This window comes from Chrysoperla carnea, chromosome 3 (assembly GCF_905475395.1).
Source record: "Chrysoperla carnea chromosome 3, inChrCarn1.1, whole genome shotgun sequence".
Taxonomy (NCBI): domain Eukaryota; kingdom Metazoa; phylum Arthropoda; class Insecta; order Neuroptera; family Chrysopidae; genus Chrysoperla; species Chrysoperla carnea.
The window spans coordinates 72,568,820-72,591,952 of NC_058339.1; the positions used below are offsets into that span (position 1 = coordinate 72,568,820).

The 23,133-nt window shown below is 28.9% G+C and overlaps 1 protein-coding gene across 3 annotated transcripts in view; it reads left to right on the forward strand.

Moving 5' to 3' along the window:
- LOC123295415 (axin) overlaps window positions 1–22,249 on the forward strand; it is an 84,106-nt gene extending 61,857 nt beyond the window's left edge. Inside the window, exons 2-14 of one of the 3 annotated variants that reach the window (XM_044876759.1) lie at window positions 11,949–12,074; window positions 13,946–14,783; window positions 15,121–15,313; window positions 15,387–15,579; window positions 15,890–16,022; window positions 17,538–17,687; window positions 18,847–19,093; window positions 19,152–19,323; window positions 19,389–19,644; window positions 20,231–20,425; window positions 20,638–20,904; window positions 20,967–21,167; window positions 21,969–22,249. In XM_044876759.1, coding sequence (XP_044732694.1) covers window positions 12,038–12,074; window positions 13,946–14,783; window positions 15,121–15,313; window positions 15,387–15,579; window positions 15,890–16,022; window positions 17,538–17,687; window positions 18,847–19,093; window positions 19,152–19,323; window positions 19,389–19,644; window positions 20,231–20,425; window positions 20,638–20,904; window positions 20,967–21,167; window positions 21,969–22,095 — 3,009 coding nt within the window. In that variant the 5' untranslated portion in view covers window positions 11,949–12,037 and the 3' untranslated portion in view covers window positions 22,096–22,249. The remainder of the gene's footprint in view (window positions 1–11,948; window positions 12,075–13,945; window positions 14,784–15,120; window positions 15,314–15,386; window positions 15,580–15,889; window positions 16,023–17,537; window positions 17,688–18,846; window positions 19,094–19,151; window positions 19,324–19,388; window positions 19,645–20,230; window positions 20,426–20,637; window positions 20,905–20,966; window positions 21,168–21,968) is intronic. The other 2 variants (XM_044876761.1, XM_044876760.1) reach the window with 2 other exon arrangements.
- The last annotated feature ends 884 nt before the right edge of the window (window positions 22,250–23,133 follow it).

The window sequence follows — 23,133 nt, forward strand, 5'->3', positions numbered from 1 at the left end:
TTTTTGGGAAACGTCCCTAATGAATGAATACACAATTATTGATATATCGCCCTAAATTGCAAAAAAAAAGTAAGATTTTTCGGATTATTTTTATCATCTTAGAAAGTGATTTTTTATAGTGAAATTAAAAGGGGTGTTCATGACTTTTGTGCTCTGGAAAACTAAAAAAAAAACAAAATTAATTTTGTGCAGGTATCGCCAAAATTTTACCTTCTAATAATGTTAAACTTCAGTACGGTTTTGTAGACGAAAGTATGATAAATTAGACAGGAAAATTATCAGAGAACTTTGAAAAGTGATAAGCTTTGATTCTGTGTTTAATATGGCTCCCCTACCACCTAACTGAAAATTAATGTTTCATAAATACAATTAAATAAATTAAAAGTATTTGATAAGAATGGATTTAAACTATAAACTAATAAATATCAGATCAAAATTATAAACCAAACCATTTATTTACTTCTTAAGATTAATTTTACAAGAAAACTATAAAGTAGGTAGTTAATTTGAATAATAATAACAAGTCAAGTTAAACACAAAGTAAATAATACTAAAAAGAATAATTATTTCATGAATCATTCAAATAAACATATATATCTTTTCGATCAGGTATAAAGGATTTAAATTTGAAAATAGACATCAGTCCGGTAGAGTAGAAGAGTAAGTGTCTGTACTTCCGTTTTTCTTTTTTTTTTTTTTAATTTTTGTAGTGTTATTTAAAACAATAAAAATTTTTATCGATAAGACTAAAATTGAGGACTGCTTAACCCACAAAATTTTCAAAGTGCGCATTAGCCTTTCCTCCGTAGATTTATCTATGTGAGCATTTATTACATTCAAATGGTGGATTATTCGTTGGGTTCGTAGTCTTGGTAGGGACAATCAAATGGACGCCAGCGCTTCCAGTGGATAATTTTGCCATTAAAGGGTGCAGTTATGATTAATTTTCAATCCTTTACATGTAAATTATATTAAGAAAGATGTGTGTCGATACCACTGAAACGCCTGCAAAAAATAAAAGCGAAAATAGTGTACGCGAATCGGGTTTTTTTATTTTCTAACAGTAATGGTGATCAATTCAGGCTTACACAAAAAATATTATTCAGTTCAATTTGTTTAAAACTAAAATATATTTCAATATAAGGACCAGGTTCGTATTCTGATGTTCCCATAAATCAGTAAAAACTCGAAGATGTTCTGATTAGAGATTAAGGAATAACATTTTTCGCAACAAAAACTCTCCTGTGTGTTTTATGAAATTTTAAATATGAAAATTTGAATATAATTATTTTAAGATCGAAAATAGACATAAGATTTTTTAAGCATAAGATTTAAAAATTCTAAAAAAACCAAGTTGACCCAAAACTTCTATTTTATCTTAATTAGCGTTTTTCTCAAAATTCACTTTGTTAATTTACGCTATTATTGCATTCAGCACCTTCATTACTGCATCTGATGTTACTTTGCATCTTCACAGTACTTGCTAGCTATTTTAGCAATTGGTGAAGAAAATCTACTTCAATATCTCGAAACTAACATTTTTGATTTAACTCTTTATACTTGATAGTAAAGATATATATTCTTTCACCTTATTACGAATATAATAAATCGAAAAATACGAAACAATTACGTGATATAAAGTTATATTATTTAAGAACATTAATTATGTTTTTGTTATCAGTTAGTTCTATTTTGCAACAACAAACGAATACCATGCATAGATTTTGTTTACACTTAAACACGCGACGCAACGAATAATATCAAACTAACGACTGTAATTTCCTACAATTACGTTTTATTGTACAGAAAACTTTTATTTAGTTTGATCGATTTGTCTGTAAATGTTGCAGTTTTTTGAACGTTTGTACCAAAGATTTGCAAACTTGTACAAAATTTGGCTTTTTTGCGAGTTTTATTTTCTCTCATCAATGTATTATTTTCTTGAATTAAAGCAGTCATTTTTTAGTTGTTTTTTTACAACTAATGATACAAAAAAAAAATTATAATAAATTAAAACAAACAATGTAATATTTTATTGATTAAATTTAATACCAGACCGTGGGACACAGAGGGTGGCTTGTAAAATTATTAATACATACTTCGAGTTTCGTGAGTGACTTCCTTTTGGCGAGTCTACGAAACTTCTCTGCGACTTTTTTTGAAAGCGCTGCGTTCTCAAATGACGTCATATTTAAGCTATCGGTCTGAAAAACGCATCATTTGCCATTACTGTTATCAATTGGTCATAGTGCCCGAAAAATTCCTTACTGCGTTTTTTCAGATCGATATCTTAAATACAACGTAACATACATTATTAATATTTTATGGCATTTAATTATGATACTATTTATAAACGCATTATATATAATTTAAGGAATTTTTTACAAATCAAAATTGTACCCACAATGTTAAGTTTTAATATTTCCGATTAACAACAGAGGCAGAATCTAAATTATTATAATACAAATTAAGTTTAATCAAAGCTATACGGTAAATCATTTAGAATTTTTTCCAATTTTTGCCTCAAAGACACACTCATAAGGGCCATGTAATTTTGCCTAATTTTAATTAATGATATCTCTTAAACGGTGCGATAAAAATATCTGATTTTTTCACTTAACTAGTGAAACTATGATCTTTTGAATAAATTTTTTTTTAAATAGTAGTTAATTATGAATCTCGGCACTGCTATACTGCCTTAACTGTTTTGTAAACTGCAAATAATATTTTGTACTCTACAAATCATTTATCTTCTTAGCCATTTTCTTCTGGGCAAGACAAAAAAACCGCTAAAGTAAGCGCATAGTCATCCGAGATCATCGTAATCCGGGAGGAAACGTTCATTTGTACAAGCATATTTGTATCGTGTGTTGTCGACTGATAATTTAACATACTTGTAATAAAAGATTTGTGTCTTGTCAACGGAAAATTTAACATATTTGTACAAAAAGATTGGTCAAGTTTTCATGAATGTCGCATATTGTCAATAAAATTGGCTTATTAATCATAACTTGATCTTTTCCTAAAAATTTGTCAAAAGATCCATTGGTTATTGTATACCCATATTCTGCATAAAATAAGAATTTTAATTACTCGGTTGTAAACCAAGATATTTATCCCACTACAAACGAAGCGATGTCAATACTAAAATGACTAAAGTCATTTAAAAATTAAGGATTATCAAAGTTAATATTCATTTTATCTAGGTCAAAAGTTATTTCTTAAAATATTTTGTCAAAATATAAAACTTCCAAATAAATAATATATAATTAAAATATAAAAATTTTTTATTTGGTAATATGATATATAATAAACATTTATTACTTTTTATTGCTTGAAGGGCATACTAAATTTTTATATTTATCCATATTAAACCTTCCATTTTTACTTTTCATAAACAGTATTAACGAAAGTTATTTGTCCTGAATTCACTAAAGTGAAATTGGAAGAAGTACAATCCAAAATATACGTAGGTATTTTTTTATTATGACGCCATTATGCCTTAAAAGTTTCCGACGGAACCATAATAAATATTATAAAATAATTTAAATTTAATATTAAAATGAATGAAAAAAAACGATACATTCTAATATTCTCAATTTTTCGATTTAGTATTCTTAGGAATCTGAAAAGTGAAATTAGAAAAAATAAAATATTAACATTTAAATTTATTTACTCTTAACGCCAGAAATAGTTCGTACAAAATTTTTTTCCCATAAAAATGAAGTGATTTATCCTAGAAAATATTCCAAACTATCTGTAAGATACAATATTTTTATTTTTTGATAAAATTTTTTATATTTAACGAACTAATGTATTTTTATTTTTATTTCAGGTATGTATATGAAGTAAAATCGACTAAAAACTTACTTAATTCGACGAAAATCATCAGACGTAAAAGAAAAGTCAAGAAAAAACTTAATAATCAAAGATTTTACTATGTTTAATTCAAAAATTTTAAGTTAAGAAAAAAGACACGGAAATGATTTATAAATTGGTCAACGAAATTTGTAATCAAAAACTGGATTATGGAGAATTTTTACGAGTTGAATCCAAAGAGGTCGGATCTGTTTCAATCCGTCGGGTTTTCAAGAGAAATCAATTTTCCTCTATATTTGAAACTTGTTACATCAAAATTATTCAAAGAAAAAGGTAGATGTTCAAGGGAAAATGACTCTAAATCACTCAGCAACCAGAATCATTTTTGCTTTCACATATAAGCCTTACAAAATAGTTTAACAAAAAGCCGACTACCTCTGGAAAACCTGGCGTTGTGTAACAGTTCTATGATTTAAATTAAGCGTTTATAAATAGAAGGATAAAGATGTTTTCCAAACTCAGCCAAAATGAAAGTGAAATAATTAAAATTTCGCCTCAATAGTATATTATGACCCAGAAAGTTTGATTTCCTGACGTATGTGAGATAAGTCTCGGTCAGGACATCCAACATTCTGGCTTTGGTTTGTATACTATTTTTTTTGAATTTCATTTAACTCCGTAAAGACCAATCTTTGGGGCTTCCTACAGTGTTACTATAGTACTGAGCCACAAAAGTTGATCACCACGGAGTTAAATACGGCCAGGAAGCTATTTTTGTCTAGCAAATCAAGAAAAACAATTTTTACAAAGAAAGGCAAATAGTGGAATTAATATGATTTTCAATTTTCGAGAGATAAAAATAGTTTGCGGTGAAAATTTTAAAGTTGGGATTTTATTTTTTTCGAAGTGTCATGAAATTTCTCAACGAAAGCAAAAAACCGCATCTTTCTAGCATATTTAGAAGAAGAAGAACGAATTTTGGTGTTTTTTTTCCTATTTTAGGGAGATTACGTTGTATGTATTTTAAAATTTTCTGTTAATTTGACTTTAATAAGCGCCAAATAGAAAATCCCCATCATAGCGTGAATAGATGTAAAAAGGGTAGTTTTAGGGGTGATTCAAGTTTTATTTTCTCGACAAAAAGTTCTCTTCCCAATTTTCCATCTATCTTAAATCCGAAAACCATCAAAATCGATACACTGGTTTACGCATGAAAACGTAACAGGCAGACAGAGTTACTTTCAAAAATTATAATATTAGTTAAGATTAACCATGTTATTCGGTTTGTCATTTTACTACCTTAAAAAAGAAATATTTCGGATTGCTACTTACAGTAGAAATAATTGATGCGAATAATTTTTTAAAGAAAAAAATGATTTTAAAGTATTGGAAACTAATTAAATTAATTTTAAACAAAAGATTTGAAAGATCAGGCTATTAAATCTGAAACATTTACACAAAAAAAAAAAAAAAAGTATTTAATAACTTGTATGACTGTAAAATAAGATTATAAAATTACTTTTACCTAAGTAATAATATTTTAGTAAACAAAAAAAGTATTATTAATGTTAAGAAGTATGACTCCAAATTCAGTTTCTTTTAGTTGTAAAAACAGTTTACGCTTGATTGAAGAATTTTTAAGATAATTTCTTCATAATGGTACATCCATTCATTGAAGAAACAAAATTGTTAATTGATTATGTTATGTATTTATAAGAAACTACACAAATACGAAAAAATATGTATTATTTACAAATGTATTATTGTGGATTGTTTAGAAAATTTATTTTTAAAAGCCGTTTTATGTAAAAATTGGAAAAAAACACGATTTTAATGAAATATGAAGTAAAAAATATTTTTTAAATTAAAAAAAAAAAAGGTTTCTACTTACATTCTCATAATTACGCTACCGTAGTATTCGGCATACAAAAATTTAAGACAACGCGTATCACTAGCACCATTTTTAAAGTTTTTACACAACATTTAAAAACTGCTTATTTACTTCATAATTCAATAAAAACGTGGTTTTTTTCTTTATTTTAAATGATTTTTGAGAGATAGAGCTTTGCTTTGCTTAGCTTGTCGCATATTTTCGAATTTCATTGCTGATTTTGCATACACCTGGATCATGTCATGTATTATTCTTAACATAAGTGCAAATATTTTTTTTAAATTTGCAATCAAAGAATCCCTACGAAGAAAAATTCAAAATCTCTAAAATTTATTATGAGTTTTATTGGTTTATCAGTCTATCGAGTTTCTTGGGTTATTTTCGATTGATCTTATTGAAAGAATTATTGTAATTTAACCAAGGCAAAAATTTATTCGCTTATATTTGATTAAAAACTTAATTGCATAATCATAATCTTTATTTAACAAATATGTGATCTGTCAATCTTATCAAAGCTTCTTCTCAAATTTGGGCACAACCAAAATGATTTGTTTGGTTTAGTTACTCTAAACTGAATAATGAATTTGGTAGAATAATTCAGTAAACTTATCTAATTTTTCTAGTGCAAGTTGCGATTTTTAAAACTAACCTTCATAGAATTTCCCGAAATTGCCAATTACAATATTTTAACTTTGTTAATATCATTAATTTTTTTAATTAAATGTTTAACAAACGTTAATGATTAAATTTGCTTACGTTGGACTAAAAGATTCAAAAAAAAAATTATAAACGCAATTTATAAAAATTATATTCATAGATATTTTTGCGATTCAAATATCCACCCGCAGTTCGATTTACCCAGAAATTTTTCTTGAATGGAAATCGTGGGTGGTATTATTTGCTCTGTAATTTTTGTTTTCTTAAATATTTTAACTCAATGAATTATCATAATTAATTTCAATTTATTTATCAATAAATATATTTTTAATATAAAAATTGAAGTTTCAAATTCAATTACAATACTGCACTTAACGATATTAATTTTAAGCTTAATAAAATTACAATTAATACAAATTTTGTATAAAATAAACCCTTATTTAAAGTGTAATTGTAAAAAATTAATTTTTACTTACAAGTCGAAATATTCAATCGAAATTAGAAATTTTGTAATAATTGAAAACCAAACAAATTGAGCGTTTTGAATTTAGAAAATGTTTTTTCTAAGCATTTAAAAATTTACTGAGACAAAAATAATTCTTCATCACAATTTATTAAGAATATATTATGAAAATTTATATGTAAAAAGAAAGGGAGTAAAAAGGAAAACTTACCAAAATGGCCGTACATTTTTAGTAATCAATTAGAAAGTAGAAATAATGGTTTCTAATTGAAAATTCACTTTTTTTTTAAATCACACAACTAAATTTAACTTAATATTGGTTTTTTATAATTAAATTTCAAATTTCTGTAAAATTTAAACATCATTTGTATCCAAAATCCATTAAAATTGAAAAATCGGATTAGATTGAAATCAGAGCAAGTTTTTCCACTTTAAACGTATCACGTCACAAAAAATAGTTATTGAACAAATTTTAGAGCTTATTAAAAATTAAACTGATGCGAATATAATATTTTCAAGCCTTAGTTAATAGGTAAGAAGATACACCGTTAATAAATAATTACTGTACGCCTTTATAGGGCTGTCCTAACATAATAAACCTTTTCATATTTTGTAATATTAATAATTTTAAACCGCACCCTCGATTATTGTTATTAATAAATTTTTTTTAAATCTCCCTACTTAATACAATTAGTAAATACGGGCATTGGTTTTACAAATCAAAAATCTTTTCATAAAAAAATTCCTTCTTGAAATATCAATTTGGAATTCAAATTTTTAAATTAATTGAAGTTGATGTTAAAATCCAACACTTTTCCCCGTTTTACTTAACGAAAATTATGGTATGTTTTTCTTTAGAATAATCATTTCTATTGTGTATAAAAAGTTGAATTTTGATTGGTGGAAATGCATGTTACCCCGAGAGGGATTTGAAGTAGTTACGTTTATTTTATATTGATCAAAACATTGCATAATCTTTTAGTCAGGGTTTGTTTCCCTAAACAAATTTTGAGCAACGCATGCGCTCTAAACTTCGCTATAAGTTTTTTATTGTATTGTATAATGTGATCATAAAACCATGAAATATTGAAAATCATTTAACTGAAAAATTTTTATAAATTAATTATAAGTATTATACATCTGTTAAAATTTTTCAACAATAATTGGTATTCAAATCAGAAAGGATTCTTGATCTTTATAGCAAAATTGTAGTAGAATACAAACTTTTGATGGCAAATCCATTATGCATTTGCTATAACGCTCAAAATAACCAGATTTTTCAATTTATCATGGACAGAAACATAATTTTGTTTAATTACTGAAATAGCTAATCGAAAATACTCCCAATTACTTGTTTTCTGAAGTATTCTATTTTGTGTTTAGTGAAGACTACTTTGTAATCGAAATACTCTTTTAAAATAAAAACTAATTGAACTAGGAATTTGGGAAAGTTCAAATTTTGGGGATGAAGTAGGAAAAACTTGTTTAAAAGTCATTTTTCCCGAAGCAATCATATTTAAGGTAAAATTTGGGAAAAAATAGAAGGTTGAAAATCAGTTGTTTGTTTGCTTAAGCTTTATTAGATTCTTTCAATTGTTTAAATATTCTCTAATACTGTTGGAACTCCTATCAGTATCGTTCTGAGACGGTTTATCTGATAAGTTTCCGTTTCCAAACGAAGCTAAAAACAAGACGTCAGATAAGTACTTGGGTTAATAAAGGGCTTAATTCATAAATAAGGCGGATATTTTCGAATAATCTAACTTAATCACTTTCATCAACATTTATAATCCACGTTTCAAGACTTACTTTTCGTGCTATTGAAATCCGAAGTCGAAAATTGATTTTATCGTAGCGTTAAATATAAATTAATTTTATTTCTTAATTTTTTTTATGTATGAAAATATTTAAATGAGCGATCAAAAGGTTTTTGGCCTGTGTTTAAATGGCGTTGAATTTTTCTTAACTTTTTTGCTATCTAAACAGTATTTTTTTTATTCTTGCTATAATAAGCCATTAGATCCCCTTGAACAGAGTCGTAGACAGCTAAGAAATCAGCCTAGTTTCTCAATATATTCGATATGGATACCAGGGAATCTGCCTAAATACGGACAATGATAGATCTCATGACCAGAGAATAGACTGGGTAAGCTAATCACTTCTTCTAGATCACGAAGTGTGCTTAGATTCTGAAAAACTAAGTAAAATCTGGAAATTTAAGTAAAATTTTGGTCTGTGTTTAAATGGCGTTGAATTTCTCGTAACTTTTTTTGCTATCTAAACAGTGCATTTCTTGGTTCCTTCTTGCCATAATAAACTGTAAGGACTCCTTGATCAGCGAGGTAGGCAACTGAGAAACCATACTACATTCTCAACATATTCGATATAACTACCAGGGGATCTACCTAAATTCGAACTCTGATAGACCTCATGGCCGGAGATGTATCTTAAACTCGAATAGCCTGGGTAAACTTATCCCTTCTTGATCATGAAGTGTACTTAGATTCTGAAAAACAAATTAAGATCTGAAAATCTCTCTCCTTGCCTTATTTCTTAGCGTTCATCGCCCTTTTAGCAGTATTGAGATATGCCTAATCAGCGCGTCCGATCAACCGTAAAATTATCCTAGACTCTCGAAATCTCTAACATTTCCGGAAATATATGTAAATTGCCACCCAAGGCTCAATAGACCAATTACTCCTAGGCCACGAATTCTTCTCAAATTTCGATAATTTGAAAGCTAAGTGAGATCTGAAAACCTCTTATGCCGGAATCTACTAAACAAAAACAAAACTGAAACTTCTTCAAAAAGTTCCAGTTTTGTTTTATTCAACATGAGTTTGTGTTTTGTTTTTGTTTGCCCGTTTAGTGGAAAATCAGCATTATCTTTCGTTAAATTTTGGTGTATCCGACATGTTGTAAACCATAACCGTAAATTATTCTATCGATTAATGTAAACAAATTTTTCTTTTACATTTCCTAAACATAGTTTTAAAAACAAGAGTTTTTGAAACAGACTATACTTAAAAATCACTTTTGTTCGAAAATTACTAAAAGCAATCAAGCTTTAACATTTCTTCAATTTATGTACAAGTACTGATGATGAGGGCTTCCATTACTATTCACAATTATCAAGAATATAAAAAATACTCATTCGTATATATTAAATTTGATACGAGAAGAGGGCTTACACAGAAGTGTGGCTCCCTTCAAAATAATCATTGTGACTCATATACAAAATCAATACCCCAAAGAAAGGCCCATTATTTGTACACATAATTATTAAAGGCCGTTGCTGTTGTTGCTGCGTAGAATGCAAGCGCAGCTGAATGGTATAAAGTTTTTTTCACCAAATCCCTGTTAGCATCGCGAGACTAAAATCCTGTTATAGTTCATCGTCGTCGTGTAGTAAGTTGTATATTGCAAATATTCAAAAGACCTAACGTACTTTTTTTCTGAACAGATTCAAAAAAAAATCAAAATCTTTTCTCTTGTCAATCATCTTTTTTTTCATAATTTTTGTTGTATATTTAATAAATTTACCGGTTCATTTATTAATAGAGTGAAATTAATAATGCGTTGGCTCATCATGGTATGTTTAACAAATTTTTATACATATTTATGTTGTTTGTTATTTTAACTGGCTACCACCATGGATTGTGGAAGTTTATCCGTTTTTTTTTTTTTGTGTGTATTATATAATGTCTATTCAACCTGTCATAATTATGATATGATTTGAACTGACAGCAATTTATTATTTTTACCTGGCTTTATTTTAATAATGTTATTATATATTGGTATGGTAGTACTACTTACTTTCAGCAATTATTAAATTTTTTTAAATTTATTTTTTATAGATCCCTAAAATTATTTTTGAAAATTTTGTTCAGCTAATAAAACTTTAGAAAAATTTTTATTTATTTAAATATCTCATCTAGAATTCTAATTTTATATAGCTCGGAAAAATTTGGTTGAAAATGAGGATACGTCTACACGAATAAAATAATCCAGCATAAAAAATTATTCGATGGTGATATAGATCAAAAAAATCTGATAAGAAAAGTCCTAACAAGTTTTTCGATTCTGTGTATCATCAACGAAAAAGTTTTCATTTATTGTTTTTAATTTTGAGAATTTGTTTCTCCATTAATACAGTAGAATCTCTATAACTGGATTTTCAAGGGAAATGCAAAAAAATTCCAGTTAACGAATTTTCGACTTAACGAAAACATTCCTTTTGGATTTTATTGCTATGAATTCGGAGAATTCCAAATAATACCTCTTTATACATACATACGTATTTTAAGTACTTCGACTTTTTGAAATTCGAGTTATCGAGTACAAATATGCACTATGGATAATTCCTAGGGAAACAATATTTTGCTCGAATTACGGAAATATCGCGTATTTGGGCGTTCAGCGGAAAGTAATGGAAATTTTTTTCATCTTATCTCGGATTTCTATTTAACGAGGTTCGAGTTATCGAGATTCTACTGTATTATTAAAATTAAAATTTTTAGATAATAAAATTGACTACAATTTTATGAAAAATTTCAATCAAGGCACTGAATTTTAATCAAAAAGTTTGATTAAAATTCATGAAAATACATACTTCTAGGAATATTAAAAAAAACTTAAGAATATTCCGGAAGACCAGTATTTTGGGCTTGCTTTAACATAATTAGAACTTTAAAATGACGAAATGATATATTTTGCTTATAAACTTGAATAAATATATTATTAAGAAATTAATTTTTTTTTAAATTATCTTTTATAACTTTATAAGAAAGAAAACCACACCCTAATGGATTATTGTCTACTGTTGTTAAACAGAGTATTAAAATAACAAAATTTTAGAGACATGCGTTTTTCTGTGGAAATTTTAGTTTCCAAGAGTAATAACTAGAGAAAAATTCTAAAGACATAGATTTTATTAACTAAAGAATATTAAATATTTGTTCGAATTCCGTTTCTGAGTTGGTAGCCATTTTGTTTAAGCATTCAACAGGCAACTACTTAAAATCTATATTAAAATTTTTTTTTTTTTTTTTATTATCTTTTTCTATTATACAAAAATTTAGTTCAGTAATATAATTTTGTTTTCTTTTTAATTTTCAGTGCGATCAACGCCATGAGGCTTAAATCGATAGCCGAGGAGCACGGCTCATCACATAACTTATTAAAATTTATTTTAGGCCACTTTTACCATGAGTGGCCAAAACACACCAGCATCTCATCCACTAGGTAATTTATTTAATATTATTTTTTTAAACTTCTATAAATTCTAAACATCTTAATTATCATTCGAAATTTGATTTCTATGCCTTCAAATCAAAATTCGAATGAACTAAGATTCGTAAATAATGTCTTCACAAAATATGATAGTTTTACTTCATCACTTTTCATAGATCAATACAAATTTGATTTGTATTAAAAAATACAGTGTCTTTAATAAGTTGTGAAAATTTTCAGGAAAATATAATATTGTATTTGTATTATTTTATTTGATTGAGTTCACTCTCAGTTAAAATGAATGTTTACAGTTGTCTAATTGAAAAGTAGAACTCACCGACGGGCTCAGTTGTTTACATTAACATACTGATATTATAAAATTATTGAAGACACTGTACATGCATGAATGGCTAACTCAGTTTGGGCGTAACACCTATATAGACAAATAATCTATAAATCCCTCGAAAGTTTTTAGCTGAAAATTTCTGGAAAGAATAAAATATGTATTATATTGAAATTTTATAGCATTAAAAAGCTTTAATCGCTATAATGTTTTTTAACTTCCCAGTATAGGAAGTTATTGTAATGAGTCCGATTTTCGAAATTTTTAACATGTCTTTACGTTTTATGACCAGGGCAAGGCATTAACTCCAATTTGGAGAAGAAGTATGTATGTGCGTACGTACATACATACATACGTACCAACTTCATCATAAGACGATCGACTTCGTTGAGGTGCCGATCGAAATGTATTAACGGCATTATGATCCGAAAAGAATTTCGTAACATTCGAGTTTTCGATCGAATTTTTTTTTATAACTCTTTATTATACTGGGAAGTAATTCGTGCGAACCTCAAGGGTCGCACAAGACTACCTCCCCGCACGACTTATTGAAAAAAGTGTTTGGAAAAATACTGTCCACATAGGTGTTACTTTTTAATTCATTTTTTCTTCTTATAAAAATGCTACACTAATTTTCGTAAATGTTTTATGCACTAATATTTTCAAAATCATCATTTCATATCATTTGCACCTATTATTCGATTTCATTAAATTACCTTCTCTTGTTTTTATTGAAAAAGCACCTAAAACAAATACCAATAAAAATTGCACGCTTTGTAGAACTTCAACTAGTATTTCCACTTTGTAGTACTTCAACAAAAGATATAATAGTTTAATTTTGGAACAGTGTTATTTTAAGCGAACTACTAGGATGGGTCAATTATTTTTAGATAATTTTCATAACATTTATTGTTTTTATCCGACTTTTCTAAAATTTACGGAAGGAAGTGTACCATTTCCTGTAACCTAAATAATTGGATGGCTTTTTAAATGTGCTGAAAAAATGTAATCAAATATTTATGAATGTCTAAAATTGAATCCTAAAATGATAACATGCAGTCGAAGGCTTTAATTCATTTATAAATTTGAACAGAACAGTTGGAAAGCCTTTAGCTACAAGATACGATACGGCCTTACTAAGATTCATAACTACTTTCAGTTGTAAGCAAGCAGTCGCCAGCCAATCAAAACCGTTAATCCAAGCAAGACACAAATCGAGTATTTCTGTATCTTTCTTCGCCGCTCTGGCTGCAGGCAATTAGTTGATTCCGCGCAGATGACTGCATTTAAATGATTATTCCGAGATTTTTCGCCACATAAGATGCTATCTTCACTGAAATGACAAATGTCGAAATAAACCATCGTATTTCAAATTGGTTGCCATAATTTTATTATTATATAATTTTTATTTTATCTATTAATAAAATATGACCCATTCAGTTAGTTCGAACACTAGTAGAACCTGACTAATGTAGTTTCGCTTTTCACACAAATTGTAGTTCGTCTGTAATATTGATTGCTAATGATTTATATTCAACAGACGAAAACGATGACAAAGGTGTATCGTGTTCTACACGTCCACCAGCTCTAGGACAAGAGCACTTGGATTCTCACCATGAACATGGTTGGAATCAAGAACAACAAGAGTCATCCACCCATTGTCCACAATCACATACACAAAAATCAACTATCGCTACCACTGATATTAGTATCATAAATTATTGTCCAGAAAGTAGTCAATCAGAAAATAGTCCAACACCTAGTTCCGAACGACCCACACAATTGTGTGGTCAAAGTATAACGCCCACATCTGAACGATTAACTGTGTTAAGTGATGCCAGTTTACCCTACGAAGATGTTCCTGACGGTGGCAACAAAACATTTGGTACAAATACTTCCTCACAATTAAAAAGGCCTCAAACATTATTGCCAGATAAATGTGCTACTAACATAGATACGTTTCGAACTTCGTCATCTTCATCCGATTATCATCGTGCTTCCACTAAAACTTTATATACTGAATATCATCCGTCAGCGCGCATTATTAGTCCATCGTTTGAATCACAACCGCCATCTTTTTCATCTACATCATATGAATCAAGATCTCCATTAGATTTCCAAGTACCTGGCTCAGTACCTGTTCGATTTGATTGCCTTCCAGAATCTGATCCACATGCAAGTTTACGTCCTTGGTTACGATGGGCTTTAGCTTTGCATTATCTATTACATGATGCGAAAGGTGTTAATTTATTCCGAAGATATTTACTCACCGAAGGTAAACAACATGTTGACGCGCTCGAATTTTGGTTTGCCGTTGAAGGTCTACATGGACAAATTACACCAGAAACGGTAGCACAACTAGTTAAAGTTATTTATAGGTAATTATGCAATTTAATTGTTTATGCAAACAAAATTTTTGAGAGTTTTCGAAATGAAAAAGAGAAAAAGACATTTTAGAGACTCTACCCAGTGTTTATAAGAATTATGTTCCTAAAACAGCTAGATTAGAGACTAGACCTCAATTTTTGACCTCATATTCGGACAGAATATCTGTGACGTCTCGATATGATCTACGATGGGATAATTGTCTCGAAAATAATCGTTAAATTCAAGTAACCTTTACAGAATCTTCCTAAAAAATAGCGACTCTCCAAAATTTTATTTTATTGTTCAAATTTTTGGTCATTTTTATATTTAAACTATTTTTTTTACTAGACGATATTTTACAAAAGCACAATTACCAATTGACGATCAAATGAGACGTGATGTGGCTCATAAATATAAGATGGCTGCGCCCCATATGCTTGCTGATTTATTTGATGTCGCACAAAATCATGTTGAAACACTTATGAGGCAAACCACTTATCCAAATTTTTTAAAGAGTGATATTTATTTAGATTATGTACAGGTAAATTTTTGTTGCACTAATTGCAAATTATTTCCATAGGTATATTTTTTTAAATAAATTTGTTTATTAATAGCAAATGCAAGTTGTCGGTGAAAGTAGTTCAAATGATTTCACTAGTGATAGTGGAGGTGAATTAAGTTCAGGTGGTTCTAGTGGATGTATTAGTATTCGAGATCTTCCACCAACAGCTGGAGGGAATGGTGGCCCCTTGCCAACATTACATGAAGATAGTGAATTAGTTACAGATTATTATTATCCACCGCCAGGTAAAATCCTTACTTTTTTTATTAAGGTGACCAAGCATTGTCTTGTTAATTCGATTATTTTCAAGACTATTAATTAGTGTAATACAATAAACTTATATTTGACTTGACAATTCGTCGAGGCATGATACAGCACGGAAGGGTGCGATTTAAGACTTATAAACGAAGCAGCATAGTCTATACTTATAAAGTAGACTCACGGTTACAATTTATTTTATAAACAATTTATTTGTCTTCTTTTTCGATGTAAACAAACTGGTCACCTTATTTTTATTATTAATTATTTCAAATTTTAACTGTTTTTATTCCACAGGATACTTACATCATGGGCAGCGTAGTCCGTTATGTAGTCCATTTGAACCTCCTCGACTGACAAAAGACTTATTACTACAAACACAAAAACGTAGAGCACTTGAAGTTCGACCAAAGTCTGAAACATTAGCTGGGTAAGTTTAAACATTAATTTGATATTAAAAAGTTTCCTGCATGTTTGCCTATTATACATAGAAATGTAAAACACAAAATTCATTTGTTTTCAAATTCATTTATTTTTCGTATTACAAACCTTGTGTATTTATAGTCCGTCAGATAAAGCATCCATTGGTAAGAAAATTGTTTTAGTCGGTCACAAATATGATACAATTGTTGGGAAAAAGAGTTTTGTCAAACTTGGACGTTGGCTTCAATTGTAATTAAACAAATTGTGAAAGTTCGAAAAATATAATAAGTAATTTGTGTGTGATGAAATTGCCTATCGATCTAGACCTGTCTAATTGTTTCGAATCTTTTTTGCTTTGGGTAGTTAATTGAATTTTTTAATTAATTAGTAAATTATGACGTTATTTTCAACAATGCACCGAAGTTCTTGTGCGTGGTTAAAGATCTGCATAATGGATAATAAACCTAGAAATTTCAAGCAAAGTTACAAGTGCATATAAATAGGAGTTGAAAAAACGAAATTTTACTCTTTTTAACAATATAACATTGCAAAAAAAAAATTGATATAATCGAACAAGTCTAGATCGATAGAAAATTTCATCACGAACAAATTAATTATTGCGTTTTTTTTCAATCCAACCACTACGAAATTAGTTACAAGTGGGAATATCAGAGAAAATTTGAACAACTTTCACATTTTGTTTAATAACTATTGAAGCCAACGACCAAGTTGGACAAAACTATTTTCCCCACAATTGTATCGTATTTGTGACCTGCTAAAACAATTTTCTCGCCAATACCAAGATTTTCCTTATTGATTTTTATCAAATGCCTCAACTGGCGGACTATTAAGATTGTTAAGAAGATTTAAACGTAACAGATTATCCACAATTTTATAGATTGCTTTTTCAGCTATAAATTGATTCTCAAAAAAATTTAATTCAATCCTGCGTTGGTTTCAAGAAATAGATAATTAAGTACCTTCGGGCCACTAAATGGCTCGATCTTCTTAACAACCTTAATCGATTCACTATTAGAGATAATTGTGATTATAGAAAACATAGATCAACACCATATTATAAAATATCAGACCAAAACTGAAGGACACAGCCAGAATCGCATTACAAACAATCACCATGCTAACATTTTACTGTGAATTTCAACCCACAAAAAATGTCAAGACATAATGATCAGCTTTTACAGTTCACCAATATTTTATTATTTTTACTATTTTTTTCAATTTTACTGCATTTTCAATGCAATTTAAGTTTTTTTTTTTTTTATTATATCCCCAAGTTGTAAATTGTGTAGAAATTTGCAAATTTGCATGATTGTGTTTTGCATGTCATTATTTATGAAGGCATTAATATTTTTTCTAAAAAAAGAATTAGCAATACCAAAATTATATTTTTAATTATAATTTTTTATTTATTTTAATGTTTTATTTTGATGCCTTTATTTTTATTTTCATTTTATTGCGTGCGCGTGCGTTGGTTGGCCTTTTGCTTGAATTGCGTGTTTAGAGTACCCCCAATCCCATTATCAACATATCATGCAGCATATTCCGGTTATAACCCTGTTTCCCGAGTGGATAGCGAACTGCAATCCCTTAGCAGTCATTCAGATGCAAGAACTGAATCGGATAACATGTCCGTTACGGATGTTAGTTCAATGTAAGTATCATTATTTGTTTTTATTTGGTTGCAATCTTGATTTTTTTACAAATTTAGTGAGTAGACTAAGAATCCCATTGACATAAATGTATTTGTTTTGTTTTGTTTTTTTTTTTTTATCATACCATATAATTACGGACATTTATATTTTCGATTATAAATACATCGGATAAATATTGCATGATGATTTGTAATTTTTAGACCAAAACAAATAATTCATTTCATTGAATGTTTACTTCAAATACAATACCCTTGCTTTAACGCTTAATTTATTTTGATTGTGAAATCTAAAAAGTTTTTTTCAGATCAATTTTGCCCTTACGGTTAAATTATTACTATACAAAAAATCGTATAGGTATGAACGAATTCACCGACGTTATTTTTTTCAGTGTTAATCGTACAGTTAAAAAAATACTATTTTTATTATAATTTTAGAACGATTAAAAGTTAGTTTATATCTATTTCAAAAATCGATCATAGTAACCCTCCCTGATAGTATCAAGAACTGGCTGGAGATGATCGTTTCAGTTTTGTCTATTGATGTGGTGAGGATTGGAAACGTAATGTGCCTAGTTTTCCGTGCTCTCCGAAACCATGACTGTATATAAATAAGTTAGTATCGCTTCCTGTTGATCGTTACTGGACGGTTTGGTATATATTATATGCAATGGAACATATATGACATTTTCTCTGCTAGAGAGCATTTTGAGTCCTTTATGGTTCAAGATTCCAATCGAAGATTGACTATGAATACTTCGTTCATGCCTAGAGAAATTGAATACTAATCGTAGGTTTTATCGGTTTATTTCAGAGGTTCTCAAACTTGTTTCATCTACCGCCCACTTCGAGAATCAATTATTTTTCAGCGCCCCCTGTATATAATTTTTACCCGATGTTTTATGTTTTAAAGTGTGAAAATATATTAATATTTAATTACAAATTGATCTTACCTCTGTAAACCTCAAGCGCTCACAAGGGGGCGATATCGCCCACTTTGAGAAACACTGGTATATTTGATTAAATTATCAGTACAATCTTACTCATTTGGTTAAAACTGAAAAAATGTATGATGTCTCTGAATTCTAAGAAAGACAAATCCTAATTTTTGAAATTACAAAATCATTGTACAGAATTTATAATAATTTATTTCAAAATTTAGTGATGGTAGTTCAATACATCAACGAGCAGTACGAAGAAAACAAGCCCGCCAAGTTCGTGAAGCAGCTAGTATAAATCGTGAAAGTTCATCTAGTGGTCATATGATTATTCCTCGTACACAGAGGCCGCCACGTGATCACTTAAAACCACTATCGCCTAATGAATTTGCCAAACAATTAACGGAAAAATTAGAAAATGTTTTAAAAGAACGTGACGTGCAAGAGCAATTAGATAGAAAATTACAAGAGGTTTGTTACCAAAAATTTTTCAATATCTTCAAGTTTTAATTATTCCCTTTCTTTACAGTTATGTGTAGCTAGCGATTGTGCCAGTAGTAGTATGGTTGGTGATATGATGCCTGAAATACCACCTAATGTGCCCTCATCATTACCTGTTGCTGAAGTGCCTGCAAGAGCTTTGGCTGCTGCACTTAAAGAAAAATTAAAATTAGATGATGATAATGATCAAGATATTCTTGGTAAATATTTATTTTTCCCTATTATTTGTTTTTGGAAAATTTGTGACTCTATTTTATGATTTTAGATCAACACGTATCAAGAGTATGGGCCGATTTAACACCCAATCGATCACCTGGAAGGCTTACACCTCAAGTAGCGATAAGACCTCGTAATATACGTAAAGAACGTGATGTACATTCAACATTTAGTTCTGATTCCGGTAATGTAATGGACTTTACAGAAGGTTCTGTATCTGGTATAACAGGAATTGTTAAAAGTAAATCCATGGGAGAATATAGTCATGATAATGAGAGATTTATACGATTGGGAGTAAATAGAAGGTAAATATTTAGTGTATTATTATAATTCATATTTTATTTTACAGTGAAACCCCGGCAAATCCGGCGCCCCTTGTGATCCTACATGTCTATTATTATTGAATCATAATGAAGTATGGTTTGTACTTCAGATTATAAAATATAAAATCTTATGATTATATTTGTGATTTAATTCGAAAGTTCGACACTGTACTACCTTATGAAATAATAAATGCGTCTTAGTACTTCTTGACTTTTTAAAAGCCTTTAACTGCGTTCACTTCAAATTATTGACCTTAAAGTTATTTCGTTGCTTAGGTCTTCTACTCTAACCAATAGATCTTAAAAGACTAATTTGTCTTCCAAATTAATGAATTCATCAAATAGTCAATTTGTCTATAAAACTAAAACTGAAAGCAGTGTGCTTCAGAGATTAGTTTTAGGTCCACTATAATTTATCTTATAATTTTCTTCCGAAATCAGCAATTTCAGTTCTATGAACCATAGAATCACATAAAGTTTTTACTACAAAAATTAATTCCTCGTACAAATTACAAAAGGCAAATCACCTGATTTTGATGTAATATTACAATTTTTTTTTAATTTTCAGGTCGTCCAGTAGAAAAACTCTTACAGACTTGACAGATAGTGGTGTTAGTGTTGTGTCAGATACATTACCTATTATTTCTGGAGCAAGTACTGCAACTGGAAAGGACAGTCGTGTCTTATCATGGTTATTTGAATCAGATCGTACGGCGAAAATGTCACAAAGTAATTCCGTTATTCCAAATTCACCAACAGCCAGGTAATTATTTTAAATAAATACATTTTATCTAGAAATGTAGTATTATTTCGAAAAACTTATCAGTTTCAAAGTTTTGTTGGCTTTATTCCTCGATACAATAAAATATCATATTTTTGAGGAACGAAACGTTACAACTAGATAGATAATACTATTATTAGTAGATTCTCAAACCTGCTAAATACAAAATTATTTTAATTTTTAAATTTAATTAGACATAGGAAAGGACACAGTCATTCACGTTCATCGTCGTTAGAACGAGGTAGTACGGCGAGTAATCCTTCAATTACGCAACAAACAACAATTCTTCCTGCAGCTAGTACTTTACCAATTGAGCGAATAAGTGATAGGCGTCGTGGTGAACCAAGTCAACCATTCGTTGCCGATCCTGGTATGCCGCCATTACCATCTCCTCACACGCCTACACAACTAGAAGAAGCTAGACGACGATTATTGGAAAGTGATACTAGCAGTAGAAATCGGTAAGTTTTTATATTTTTTTTAAATATTCATCATTTTCTAATATTACTTTTTTTTTAAACAGACATAAAGATTCATCATCAAGCCAGTCAACGCTAAGAAAAGGAGGAAATCAAGGATCATCTTCATCAAATGCTTCCAAACCTTATACAACTGTAGTATTTAATTTTTGCGATGAACAGTTCCCGTATCGTACAAAAATACCCAGTGTCCCTGTAACGTTAAAGCAATTTAAGGATTATTTGCCTAAAAAAGGAAATTATAGGTAAGAAATATCGAAGGATACGAATAGGGTCTTATATAATCTTTTTCAAAATATGATATGCTGAAACGAATATATATTTTATAAAAATAGATAAGTTGTGTATGCAGCATGACCGCAAACCAGGAAGTTAGGAATTATTTTGTAAATCAGGAAACAGTATACAAAAATCTTGGAAACTATCCAACCATAAAATGGATTTTTACGTTTCTTGGTTGGTTTCTTTAATTACCTTAGACAATTAATTTTTATAATTTGCTCGATTTTACGGAAACCTAATTTTTGGAATTTATGTCTACGAAATGATATACAAAAAAAGTTTAAAATTTTTGTTGTCTCAATTTTTGGAATATTTAGGGTAAAAAAAGACCCAAAAGTTCAAAAATTGAGTTCATCTGATGACTAGATTAATCATTCTAAAATGTCGCCCAAAATCTCTGCAAAATAGATGGCTTCATTAAAGATTTCGGGCGATACCATAGAAAATACTCGACTAATCGTTAAATGAATCCGATTTTTGAATGTATAAAATCAATAAGATTTTATGTATCGCAATTTGATAAATTTTGGTATACAGAGTATCAATTTCAGGTAATTTTTTATTAAAAAATTTTTAACAGCTAAATTAACTGAATTTTCGTCACTTTCATAATTACTTTAGGAAATGAGGCTACTTTTTTTGGGGGTTTTAAAATTTCTTGTGATTTACACGTTAATATAACTTGTATTTAAAATTTTTAATTGAAGGAAGACCCAATGCTTATTTTGGATCTTAAAATGATTTTATTTTTTTTTTTTTTTTAGATATTTCTTTAAAACTGCAATTGCCGAGTTGGACAATCAAGTAATTCAAGAAGAGTTAAGTTGTGATTCGGACATTTTGCCATTATGGGATGGAAAAATAATGGCACAAGTAAAGCCAATTGACTGAAAAAGTTTTTATACATTTACGTGTTACTTTTATTTTTTATTGTGAATACGGAGAAGAAGATCGAAGGTTTTTTAATTATTATTATTATTTTTTTTGTTATGTAAAACAAAATGCAAACAGACTGTTGTATAGCGAAATATATTATATATAGTAAAAACAAAACAAAAATTTCAATGCACTTTTGAAAGCGATTATTTAAACAAATATTGTATATTTAAAGTTTATAAGCTTGCCATTATTTTTACACCGACTATATATTAAATTAATTAATTGTAAATTCAGGTGCGGAATTTAGTGCCTTTATATATAAATATCAAAGACTATAGATTTCTATTTATTTCAAACGATTATTAATTATAAATGTTTTTATGTTAGATCTTTTTTTTTAGCCTATTCGTTTTTGTTTTTATTTGTAGAACTTTTCAAGAATGTTTCTAAACTCTCTCTCATCGCTTAAAAGCATGCTTTATTTAAACATTCTCAAAATAAGTTATCAAGAAGAAAGAAAACATACTAGACAAAAAAAGTTCAGCATTTACTTAATGCGGAAGCTTTCTAAAGAGCCTTCAGCTTCTTAAACGGCCAATTAATAGCAGCATCGTCAGGAGTGAATAAGTATTATACATAAACATTAATTAACCAATTTCAATTAATTATTACCTTCTATGTCTTGAATAGGTGTTAATGCTTTAAAATAATATGGGATTATTGATTGAAGAAAATAATAAAGAATGTAAAAACTCGAATTACTTGAAATTTTTCTTTTGAAAACGATCTGAAATAAGATTCTTTCAAATAAATTCACTCGAGATTTCAAGTATGAGTGGAATTCCGGCCTAAATACTTCGTTGATGGACATTAAAAACTCTTTGTATTTAGTTGCACCACTAGTGTCAACATAGTGGACAATTTTCGCGAATTTCAAGAAAATACTATTTAACAATTTTTGCCGTTCAATTCAATCACGATTATTTGTGTGTTCTGATAGTTTTTGACAAATTTTGTCACACAAACGCTGCAATGCAGCCAAAAAATATT